We start from the raw sequence: 12,152 nt of genomic DNA on the forward strand, positions 1-12,152 counted from the left end.
TGCTCGACCGCTTGGAGGACGAATTCGACGACCCCAGCGACAGCGGCGGCGAGGAGATGGAGGACGACGAGCCAGATTGGGATGAGCTGGCCGACGAGGATTACACAGGGGCGGAAGGGTCCTCCTTGGCAGCAGCGAAGGCTATCGCCCCCTCCTTGTCACAGGGGGATCGCGTGCGGGGAAACACCATGCCCGATGTGCGGCCATCGGCTCCGAGGGGGTTGGGTGGGACCTCCGATCCCCAGAGTGGCGAGACGAGCGCACCCCGAGTCGTGGCAGGAATGTGGCGACCGTCTTCTCCCCCAGCGTCTCTACGCGACTCCGCGCACCCCGCTGGGGCATCCAACCCGCGCCCAGCGGCGAACGTGTTGGGGAAACGCCACGGTGAACCGGTGGCGTCGATGGTCCCGAAGCGCGGCCGCTCGGTCTCGACACGGTATGTGACCCGTGATTTGAAGGTTTTGTCCTTTCTTTTCGCTTGCGCGATTTGCTAACAAACTCTTCTTTTTTTTGTAGTGCGGACGCCACCCGCGGTAGCCTGGTGATTGCTCCGCGCAAGATTCTCTCCAAGCAGCGGGCGGCCCAAGATGCCGTGGTCGAGCCAGCGTCCGGAGGCGTAGAGGGCGACGCCCCCATGACCTCTGCTGCAGAGACTGTCTCACCGCCAGAGGGGGCGCAGGGCGGAAAAGGGCCTGACCTCCCCGCCGGCGGTGGATGTCATCACGGTCGACTCCCCCGACCGTTCGGATCGAGGAGCTGCGAGCGGGGCCTTCACCGGCGAGTCCAGCGGCGACCCCATCCACCGATGACGCCGGATCAGCCGAAGGGACGGGGGCTCAAGCGACCATCAAAGCCGCGGCAGGGCCCGAGGGGCCGACACCCGACCCCGCAACGGTCGCCGTCCCCTCACCCGACCCCGCAACGGTCGTCGGCCCCGCGCCTACGGAGTCAGCCGCAGGCGACGCGGTCGTTCCGCCTTCGACAATTGCGGGGGTTCCGCCGGTGGGGTCGGGGAGCCGACCCCCGCACCCATGGTGGCCACGGAAGCGGAGGCGGCGAGCTCGACACCCTCGGTGCAGGAAGCCACTGCCCCAACGCCCATGGGGACAGCCGGGACGATGGGTGCGGGAGCTCTTGTCACGTCAGCGCCTTCCTCGCTGTTAGTGGGCGCGCCGGCCTCGCCCCTTCCGCAGGATGGCGTGGCCGCGCCCGCACAAGGAGCCGGCGACGATTCAAGCCTGCTAGCCCTGACGCAGGGTTTCACGCGGAGGGAGCTTGACTGGGGGCGACTCCGGGGGGCGGCAGCGAGCGTGGCCACGCTAATGGGCACCCTCCTCGGACCGGCGCTAGTGGTAAGCTCTCCAATGCCGGACCTAGGATTCCATTTTTGGGCTTACGATTTTGTTTCCGACCCCTGGTGTCTCTGATCCCTGCTTTCCCGCGCCTGTTGGCGTGTCACAGGAAATGGAGCTTCGAGACCAGGAGCGTCTGACCCTGCGGGCACAGGGCCAGGAGTTCGCGGAGGAGCGCCGGAGGACAGAGGAGGAGCTGGCCTCGGCTCGGCGGGCCCTGGAGGATGAGCGCAGGGCGAGGATGGCGGAGCTTAACGCCGCGTGTCAGAGCCTGAGCGACGCGCACACCCAATGGGTCGCCGCTGCTGCGGAACTTGAGCAGCTCCGCAAATCGCTTCGTAAAGCTATTTTAATTTATTGAAAGGAGAGAGGACCGTGGGGACCCTTAGACTCACAAGTTCGCACCCAAACACATAAAGTGGCATCCTCATCAACATGCACACATTTACCTTAAATAATGATTTTTGCATTAAATTACATCCATACTCAAGTCATGCATACGAATCAGTTCTAATTACCTAACCCTTATGATCTACGAAATTGATGAGCGAATAATATTTCTATTTTCCAAGAATTTCTGATTTTTTTTCTCTAATGCATCTTGTGAGGCTTGTCATTGAGACATTAAAAGGAGCTTATAATTAACAACCACTACCGGAAACCCGAACATTGCCGAGTGCCAAGGGGTTTGCCGAGTGCAATTTTTCGGGCACTCGGCAAACAATATATTTGCCAAGTGCCATCGAGAAAACACTCGGCAAAAAAAAGCACTCGGCAACACAAGGTTGTTTGCCGAGTGCCTAGAGGTTGGCACTCGGCAAAGAGGTGTTTGCCGAGTGCCAAGGGGTGGGCACTCGGCAAACATCCCATTTCTGAATTTTCTAAAAATTTTAAAAATAGCAAACAAAGTCTAAAAATTATGAGATTTGACAAGATGTCATAATATCATATGTGTCGGTTGTGAGAAAAAGTTGAGGAAGTTTCGCACACTTTTGTCATGTACGTGCTTACAAACCGATACATCTCCGAAGAAAAATCATAGAGTTGAGAATGATCCGATAAGAATTGGAGTCAAATTGATGGTCGAATTGTTGTTTGAGTTCAAAACTTTTTGTATAGGCAATAGATAACATAGATTGCTTAACGTGAAATTTTGGTAATTTTTCAAGTCCATTTGGTATTTTTAAATTTTTTTTACTTAATTTTTTTGCCGAGTGTATTTTATTGGCACTCGGCAAAAAGAGGCTTTGCACGAGTGCCATAAAAATACACTCGGCAAAGCGTCTCGGATGAATTTGGAATTAGAATTTTTGGAGTATTTCAAATGACCTCGGATGAAGAAACTCACAACAGCAAAGTTGTAGATCTCGAAAAGTTAAGAAACTTTGTAGTTCACAACTTTTTTATTTGAATGCATTTAGGATTTCAAATATGTGTTTGAATTTCTCAAATTTGAAATTCAAATTTTGCAAACGACCTCGGATCAAAAAACTTACAACATCAAAGTTGTAGATCTCGAAAAGTTAAGGAACTTTGTAGTTGAAAAGTTTTTTATTTGAATACGTTTAGGGCCTCAAACAAGCAATTTTATCTCGAATTAGTATAATATGTGGAGAATCAAAACAGAATCTAGACATATGTAATACAGGGTTGGAGTGGTAGAGGAGGCTAAACGCAAAGCAAGAGGTCACGGGTTCGAATCAAGGCAGCCGCGTAGCGCGCGATTTAACGCGAAATAATAGCGAGACTTGTGACTTGTGACTTGTGACTTGTGACATTGGATGATTGGTGTGATTACCGGGTGAAAATAAAACCCTTTGCCGAGTGCAAAAGGGCCTTTGCCGAGTGTATTCGACACTCGGCAAACAAGGCCAGTCCGGTAGTGAACAATAGTAAGATAAGATCATTGTGTGTGTCCCTTCATCTGAATGCTAGAGGTTTTCATTGTTATTTGAAAAAATATTACAGAATAATCCCATATAGGCCAAGTGTTAGAGACCCTGCAAAGTCTCTTATTAACATTACTTGATTATATTAACTGGCACAGGAGATACCCACTATTTTGACAGGAAAATAAAGAACCATGTGATCAGTGCTGCTTGGTAGCACCTTGGGGACGGGGGCCATGGCCATCGGAGTTCCACTGAAGCAGCATCCAGGCCATGGATATCCCTGCATTGGAAATGGGAATTCAGGTTAAATTTAGTTCTCAGATCTCAGTCAGAGGTCTTGAACAGCGGATTAGCCACGCATGAATTCTGTCCTGCTCCCAACATTCATCTCCATAGAGTGATAGTGGATGGAAAAACCTTAAAAAATAGTGGATGGAAACTTTTACGCAGACAGAGCGGTATGATAGCGAATTTAACCACCAAAACCTGACGCTGTACCTGCGACGAAGATGAATGTGGTGAGACTAGCTGCACGGATGGTGTGGCACACAAAGCACTCGACGGCAAGGTAGCCGAGGGCGTAGACGAAGGACAGGAAGGTGGCTGCGTAGAGCGGCTTGCTGCCGAGGTTGAAGGCACACAGGAAGCACAGCGTGCACGACAGCAGAGTCCACACCGCAACCGTTCGCCCATGTACTCCGGTCACTGAAGACCAGGCCAGATGGTAAGGTTTAAGTGGACGGACCATTAAAACAAGTACTGATCTAGCACGTATTACTTGGTATCTCAGAGTAGGTGCTCGAGCAGAGCGACGCGGAACCGAAGAAGCAGGACCAGGTGAAGGCGGAGCGGAAGGTTCCGACAGCGATGAGCCACCACCCCAGCGCCGGCACGCTGCGCTTGTTCCATGCTCCGGCCATGGCTTACGTACGTGCCTGGCGCAATGACTACTACAGAATAGAGGAAGCGCGAGTGTCTTTGCTTTGCGAGCTGGATACCTGGATCACGAGTGCTTAGAAACGCTAGCGCTGCTTCCGCCTCTATTTGTAGGGCAGCTACTCAGCTGTGCGGAACATCAATAATATGGCTAAATTATAGTCTACTCTCAGTCCACATCAACTTTCTCTGGAGCTGTCATGTCATTTGAATATAAAAGAACCCTCCTAACGCATTCTTAGTGACAAGACAAGTAATTATAGTTGATATAAACTGATACCGTAATCACTTATATTAAGTATCGCAAGATGTCGTGATGGTCTTAGCGGAATCTTGCAAACAAACAGACAAACTAACTATTCCTATCACATTTTATCTTTTATTCATGCAATCGAATTTTAATTTAGATGCTCGAAAATTAAATTTCTAACCATGAATCAAGAGAGGACGGAGTTGCTAACCTTTACAACACTACGAGTGGAACCTCCAAGAAAAATGGAGAAATCGGGCGGCACCTCCCCTATGGCACTATGGATGAACAAGGGATGATGATGAAGAACAAATGAGCTGCTCAGGGTCAGGGAGGAAGAAGGTGTGGCCGTTTTAATGTGTTGGGGTATTTACTAACCGATTGGTGTTTCCAACCGGTACTAGATGAGGCAATTTAGTATCAAGCGGTAATAAGTTGCGTCTAGGCAATTTAGTACCGGTTGAAGCCACTAGCCGGTACTAAATTGCCTCCAGGGTATCTAGCCATTGTTGGAGGAGCTGTTTTAGTACCAGTTATTAGTACTCTCAACTGGTACTAAATGGCTCCCTGGGGCAATGTTCTTTAGGACCGGTACTAAATGCATGCATTAGTACCGGCTCAAAATGCAGCTAGTACTAACGCCAACGACAAATGCTCCATTTTCTGGCAGTATCACATGGAACACTGAATGTATAGTTGACATAAACTGATACCGTAATCACTTATATTAAGTATCGCAAGATGCCGTGATGGTCTTCGCGGAATCTAGCAAACAAACCGACAAAACAACTATTCCTACCACATTTTATATTTTATTAATACAATCGAATTTTAATTTGGATGCTCCATTTCAAACTATGGTTTAATTTCTTTAAGTTTCAAAACTTTGGAACCATGTGGTGATGCCTGTTTTTTCTTCCTGCCGAACCGGCGTGCTTCATGCACTCGTTTTGGCCTAAAATGTTTAATTAGCTGTGCGCGGCTACTCCGTCCAGTCTGACAGCAACAGCTCTCGACCTAAACTACAATCCAAGCTGGCTAATTATATACTAGCAAGTAACAACGTGCAAAAGATGCTCATTTGTCAGAAGGAACACTGAATAATCTTATTCTTTCATTGAGAGAAACTGATGATACCTTTGGTTAAGTATGGTACTACAAAAATGATTTTTAGGGGGTGGGAAAAAAACGTATTTTGGGGGGCGGGTACCGTACCCGCCCCTACTTCTCACAGCTAAAATTCGATTTGCAGGGACGGGTATGTACCCATTTGTAGGGGCGGGTCATGGTGTCACCCATCCCTACAAACCATGGTGACGCTTGTAGGGATGGATGACGCCATGACCAGGGTTTCCCTAACCGGTGGGAACCGGTCCGGCTTGACCGGTTACCGGTCAAACCGGTCCGGTCCGGTCCAGTTCCGGTTTGGGCCAGTACCAAACCGGCCCAAATTCAAAATTTAAATTTAAATTCAAAAAAATGAAAAATTCCCAAAAAATTCCTAAAAATACTTCAAGGTGCGACAAATCTAATCACTACCGGATTTCGATACTTCGCCGTGTGCCCCAGGCAAACGGCGAAGCCCCCCGGGCACACGGTGAAGATTTTGCGGAGGGTCGCGCACGGCGAAGCGCTGACGGTAACTACAGGCACGGCAAAGGCCGAGTTTGCCGTGTGCCAAATTTCGGGCACACGGCAAAAAATTTTGCCGTGTGTTTGTCGAGGTACACGGCGCAAAAAAGCAAGAAGACGGCGGGACCGGAACCTGACGGCGTCGGGATGAATTCGCCACGCGCCACGATTTCAGGCACACGGCGAAGATAATTAGTTCGCCGTGCGCCGGGCCCGCGGCACACGGCAAAGGATGGTCAGTTCGCCGTGTGCCGCCTCCTGGCACACGGCGAATTGTGCACACTTTACCGTGTGCCAAGCCCATGGCACACGGCAAAGTAACCAGAAACAACCTGTTTTTTTCGCGTTTAAAGTACCCACTCAAACCATATATCATAGATCATATATCATAACAAGCACATGCAATATATATATATATATATATATATATATATATATATATCATGACAAACCGCAAATTCACAAGTCAATGCATAAATTAAGTTCACAAGTTTACATATCCACAAATCCTTATTTAAAATCCTCCTAGCATCATCAAGTTTACATCTATAGAGGCACAAATTAACAAGTTCATGGCTGAGGTGGGCCGTCGAACGCCGGTGGGGCGTTGAGCTGAGGTGGCAACATGTTTTGTACGCCCGGCGACAATTCTGGTGTATTCGATGCCGCCGATAGATTCTGCAAAAAATGTAAGACAATAAATTGCAGGTGAGACAAAAACCAAGTTCTTAAGTTATAATTCATGAAAGGAGCTTAAAGATCCAACCGCTGTAGAGAGGTCGAAGCAGGTAAAGGATCAGATGTAAAAAGAGCAACTCAATCTTGCAAGGAAAAACTTTATCCAAGAATATAACTTTAGCCTAGCTTCTTTGAGCTTGGTGTCAAGATAATGCATGAAACCATATCTCCGGACTTTAACTTACCAATATAAACATTTTCATCTACACATGTCAAAAATGTTGAAATTTGTACTACAATATATTATTAACATTGAATTTGGATTTCAGGTAGCATAAACCATTTTAATCCGAGGACACTTTCAGCTGTGGATTTTGTAGCTCATATATTGGGTGCTCCAAATAAACAATACTCCCTCTGTTGAAAATACAATTTGCTTTAGAACATTCCTATATATACCGTAGGGCTGCCCTCTACCCTCATATGACGCACTAGCAAATCTGTGCAGACCGCTTTTAGTCTAATGCTCAACAGAAGTTCAAACTTTCATTGAAATACCTGATTTTGAATTCCTATGATAATGCATCTTGTAATTCGAAACTTCAGTTTCGAATTTGATTTGCAAAACTAGATCGACCAAATTACCGCAAACGAAAATCAAGATACTCACCGGAGGAGTAGTAGAAGCAGGAGCCACAGGGAATTGCATGGCTGGGATGGGATTACCCATTTGGATAGAAAGACTTCGAATGTAGTTGTACATCTGGGCCATCTCGGCTGCCTGCTTCTGCTCGTTCTCTTGTCGTAATCTCCTCTCTTCGGCCAACGCCGCCTCGTATGCCGCCTTTTGCGCTAGCATTTGGTTCTACAATATTTCATGACAATGTTACAATGCAAATCAAATATATGTACAAAACGAATGAACTATGAATAAATAAGAAAAAAACCTGAATTTCCTGCACTTGGAGCTGCGACGCGGACAGCCGTGGGCGTATGGCCGGGCTATTGGCCGTGCTCCTCGCTCAAATCTGGGAGAGGGTGGGAGTGCTGGCCGTGTCTACAAGGCTGTCGCCAACATAGTAGCGCCCATGTTTCTTGCCTCCTCCCGCCTTCACTTCTCCATCAAGGGGCTGGGTCCTCGGATCCCAGTCTGGCCCATGGACCTGTCTTCCCATCTCTGTGTACGCCTGGATACGACTGTGGACGGACGGGTTGCTGTACGCCGAGGGCGGGTCGTCAGAGTTGTAGGTGACGTTGGATGTCGCCTTGCCCTTGCGGGCCAGAGCCCATCCCATGAATGGGGGGCACTCCTGGCCTTCATGTGAGGACGACTGCAAAAAAAAGAAAAAGTTGATTACCAATTATGCTGAATTGAACGTTAGATTAGAGAAATCAGTCTGTGTAGTGTGTACCCATCTGGCCCTGTACTCGTCGTTGTTGAGGCTGCCTTGGTGGTGCGCTGGACCTGGCATCAGCAATCACCGCTGACGGCCAGCATCGTGCTTCTCCTGCCACTCCGGGTCGAACCACTTGTCCACTATGCGCTCCCAGCACACGGTATCATTACGACACCACCACACAGGAACCTACACGTGATCAAATGCATGACAAGTAAGAAGAGAAACATTTAACGATGTTTTTAATCTCAAAATAAACTTAAACTTACCTATAAATATTGCTCTCGGGTCAGCTTCAACTCTCTCGCCTCAGGCTTCCCGATCTTCTGCTTTAGGAAAAGTGCACAAAAGTTGATGACGCACTGGACTTGCGCCTCATAATGCATGTCCTTGATGAGTTTAACGCATCGATTGTCAACCACAATCGCCGCCCGCTCCTCGTATCCCTCATCACACCTGTAAAAATCCTGCATATAAAGACAATGGATCATGTCATCATTGAAAAAATATTGAATGAATGTGATGTATTCACCATTTTTTGACGGAAAAAACTTACCCAGAGCTCGCCCTTTACCCGCTCCGCCTTGTTCTCAAAGGCTCTGTCGCTCCGATCCAACTGATCGTTGTTGGCGGTGATGTTGTGGTCCCACGTCCAGGCCGTCTCGTATCGTGCTTGATAGTGGAGCAGGCCTGGGAAGTGCTCCCTGCACAAAAGACCCAAGATGTCGTTGACCTTGCGTTTGTGAGCACCGCCACTGAGGACAGTCCAACTCCTGCAACCATTGATTAAGAGAAAATATTAGTTTGTAATGTAATTTTCGAGTTAGGAAATGAAAAAGGTAGTAATAAAATGTCAAATTACTTACATATCCCCGGACGGTCGAATCAGCGATCGCAAGGCAACAGGTATCGGCCTATTTGGGAGTCGCGAGGGACCTCGCAACCAGACAGCCGGCGTAGAGGTATCCTCGGCCGTGTCCTCCTCAGCACTAGACGACCCCCCCTCCTCCTACGAGTCCGCCTGCCACTCTTCCTCCCGCTCCTGCTCCTGGTCCTGGGCAGGCTCCACCTCCTCCTCCTCCTTCTCCTCCTCCTCCTCCTCCTCCTCAGACGGTGGTACAGGCGAAGGCTCCCGACGCCTCCTGCCTCCACCCTTCCCTCGACCCCTCTTGGGTCCACCCTTCCCTCGACCCTTGCCTCGCCCCAACCTGGAACTCCTATCGGAGCCCACACCAGCATCCGAGTGTGGCATCATTCTTCTGTACAGTGAGGTGGCCGATCGTTGAAGTCCGCCGCCCGGCATCTTTCTTCAATCAGCTGCAATTAAAAATAGTAAACCAATCATCACATATATACAAAACGATCTTATAAAGAGAGAAAAAAATACGACATAATTAAAAAGCAACATTAAGAAATCAAATAGTATGGATCATACATGTATTAGAAATAATCATCTTCATCGGGATTAGCTGGATCATATGTCTCATCATCACTATCACGCAAGTCGAGAAGTTCAAGCCCGTGCTCTAAAGGTGGAGTTTCATCCTCATTGTCATCACCTAATTGTAATCGCTCAAGTAATTCTAGGTCCTTCGCATTATGAACCTCCTCATCAATGTCGTCCTCGTCATCAACCATTTCATCATCGTGTACTTCCATTTTGATCACTCCGGTTAAGTCTATCTCACAATGCCCTTCAAGCCCATCTTCTTGAAAGAACTCCCCGTCATATTTGTTTGGGTCTATGTTGTAATCCTCATTATTTGGAATAGTTACTTTACCGTGTGGTGATACCTTGTACACCACGTCCCAACCCGTAAGGCGATCGTTAGTTTTGCACGGATATGAAAGATAATAAACTTGCGTGGCTTGTTGAGCCACAATATAGACATCGTCTCCTGAATACACTGATGACTGGCGAATTTCGACTAGGCCGAGATGAGGAGTCCGTCGCACTTCGTTAGGATCAAACCAATGGCATTTGAATATGACAGGCTTAAGAGGTTTGCAACCATGAAATGTGAGTTCATAGATTTCCTCAATTATGCCATAATACTCGACCCCATCAAGGGATGTCGTACAAACGCCGGAATTTGTAGTTCTTCGATTGGGCCGACTCTGCTCGTGGCTTTTTGTGTGAAAGCGATATCCATTGACATCATAACCGGAGTATGACAAGACCCTATAGGCACAACCATTGGCAACTTGTCTCAACTCGGGACACATTTACGCATCATTTTGGGCCTGCAGGTAGAAGTATGATGGTTTGTTATACTATTCGCACGGACAAGAAACTTCAAATGTCTAACAAGTATGAGGATTTGTTATACCTTGTGCTTGAACCAAGAAATGAAATCGGGGGCTCTTTGTCCCGCACTGGACTTAAGAAGGGTGTCAACTTTGTGCGGGGTTGGAACTCTTCGGCGATGCCAGAATTGTTGAGTAAATTCCCTATATAAATGAGAGGTAAAGGGGGTTGGATGCAGAATAGTTAATACTCGAGCAAATAGTTTGTTGAGAACTTACTGTATGTACGGCTCGACTTCCACTAGGTTGGTCAACACATACATCATGATAGTGCGCAACTCTTCATTGAGTAAGGTCTTAGGAGTCGCACCACTTGCACTTCCAAGTTGCCCTTTGAATAGGCTGAGGTTCGTTTCATTTTCAGCTTCATTGTAACGAGTGGGTGGATTGTGCACGCTTGGAAGGGTTTCACCAAAGTATTTTGTTGTGTAGTTGGAGACTTCATCCAGAATGTATGCTTCTGCAATGGAAGCTTCTATTTTGCATTTATTTTTGCATTTGGTTCAAAGGATCTTTTGTTGTCTCTCAATCGAGTAGCACCAACGTCCCTGAACAGGCCCCCCCATCCGTGCCTCATACGGGAGGTGCAAAATCATATGCTGCATCGGATTGAAGAAGCTGGGTGGAAAGATTTTCTCCAACTTACAAAGCAACACAGGGGCCAATTTTTCCATTTGTTCAACCATAGCCCGAGACAACTCCTTAGCACATAGTTGGCGGAAGAAATTGCTTAACTCCGCCAGCACTTGCCAGACATGGTCAGCGAGATAGCCTTGAACCATCACCGGAAGGAGCCGCTCAATCCATATGTGGTAGTCATGACTCTTCAGCCCATTGATTCGCATAGTAGATAAGTTGACTCCTCTCCTTAGATTCGCTGCATACCCATCGGGGAACATTAAAGTCTGGAACCATTCTAGTACTTCTTTTCTTTGGTGCTTCTTCGGGACGAATTCAGCTGCAGGCTTTTTCCATTTCTTACCATCTTTGGGTGGCGGAATATTCAATTTTGGTCTATCGCATAAAGTAGCTTGATCCACTCGGGCCTTAACATTGTCCTTTGTTTTATCAAGAATGTCCATGATTGTACCCCAGAGTGTCTCAGCAATATTTTTTTCCGAGTGCATCATATCAATGTTATGAGGAAGAAGAAGATCATCCATGTAGGGAAGCCTCCACAGGCCCGACTTCTGAGTCCAGGCATGTTCTTCGCCATAGCCTACAAAACCACCACCTTCTTTAACCATCAGCGACTGTAACCACTCACGGACCGCGACACCTGACATCATCTGCGGTGGAGGTTCATCAACCACGACACCTTTCGTAAAGTTCTTGATGTCACGTCGGAATTGATGGTCAATAGGGAGGAATTGTCGGTGCTTGTCGAACGAAGAATACTTGCCACGCTTCGCCAACCAGATGAACCCCATAGCTGCCTTGCATACTGAGCGAGGGAACTTCCCGTGCACACACCATCCGCAGAATATCGCATACGCTGGCAAGTTATGCAGGGAGTACATGTACCACACTCGCATTTTGAAGTTTGTCTTTGTAGCTCGGTCATATGTCCATACACCTTCCTCCCAAGCATGGAGCAAATCATCAATAAGAGGCTCCATATACACACTCATATTATCCCCCGGATATCCAGGAATTATCAACGACAAGAATATGTTCTGCCGTTGAAAGATAACTCCAGGGGGGAGGT

The 12,152-nt window shown here is 47.8% G+C and overlaps 2 protein-coding genes and 1 long non-coding RNA gene across 3 annotated transcripts; 1 reads left to right on the top strand and 2 right to left on the bottom strand.

Annotated features, from left to right (window-relative positions):
- Positions 1-290: 290 nt before the first annotated feature.
- Positions 291-1,826, top strand: LOC120644813. The gene is made up of 3 exons (XM_039921532.1): positions 291-436; positions 517-1,352; positions 1,462-1,826. The coding sequence occupies exons 2-3, from the start codon at positions 1,032-1,034 to the stop codon at positions 1,711-1,713; spliced, it is 573 nt and encodes a 190-aa protein (XP_039777466.1). The 5' UTR covers positions 291-436; positions 517-1,031; the 3' UTR covers positions 1,714-1,826.
- A 1,432-nt stretch (positions 1,827-3,258) lies between these two features.
- LOC120646343 (ergosterol biosynthetic protein 28-like) lies at positions 3,259-4,273 on the bottom strand. Its single transcript, XM_039922953.1, has 3 exons — positions 4,023-4,273; positions 3,743-3,949; positions 3,259-3,524 (listed from the first exon to the last, which is right to left on the bottom strand). Exons 1-3 carry the CDS (start codon positions 4,162-4,164, stop codon positions 3,442-3,444), a joined length of 432 nt encoding a protein of 143 aa, XP_039778887.1. The 5' UTR covers positions 4,165-4,273; the 3' UTR covers positions 3,259-3,441.
- A 3,884-nt stretch (positions 4,274-8,157) lies between these two features.
- On the bottom strand, positions 8,158-8,802 carry LOC120646344. Its single transcript, XR_005664392.1, has 3 exons — positions 8,694-8,802; positions 8,407-8,604; positions 8,158-8,326 (listed from the first exon to the last, which is right to left on the bottom strand). It is a non-coding gene; the product is annotated as an uncharacterized LOC120646344 (long non-coding RNA).
- Between the last annotated feature and the right edge of the window lie 3,350 nt (positions 8,803-12,152).

This window comes from Panicum virgatum, chromosome 8K, assembly GCF_016808335.1.
Source record: "Panicum virgatum strain AP13 chromosome 8K, P.virgatum_v5, whole genome shotgun sequence".
In the NCBI taxonomy this organism is placed as follows: domain Eukaryota; kingdom Viridiplantae; phylum Streptophyta; class Magnoliopsida; order Poales; family Poaceae; genus Panicum; species Panicum virgatum.

Coding starts and splice junctions, on each gene's coding strand:
- LOC120646343 (XM_039922953.1), bottom strand. CDS start 4,164: ATGGCCGGAGCATGGAACAAGCGCAGCGTGCCGGCGCTGGGGTGGTGG. Junction 3,950..4,022: donor CACCTACTCTGAGATACCAA/GTAATACGTGCT, acceptor CCTGGTCTTCAG/TGACCGGAGTACATGGGCGA. Junction 3,525..3,742: donor CACATTCATCTTCGTCGCAG/GTACAGCGTCAG, acceptor TTTCCAATGCAG/GGATATCCATGGCCTGGATG.
- LOC120644813 (XM_039921532.1), top strand. CDS start 1,032: ATGGTGGCCACGGAAGCGGAGGCGGCGAGCTCGACACCCTCGGTGCAG. Junction 1,353..1,461: donor TCCTCGGACCGGCGCTAGTG/GTAAGCTCTCCA, acceptor GGCGTGTCACAG/GAAATGGAGCTTCGAGACCA.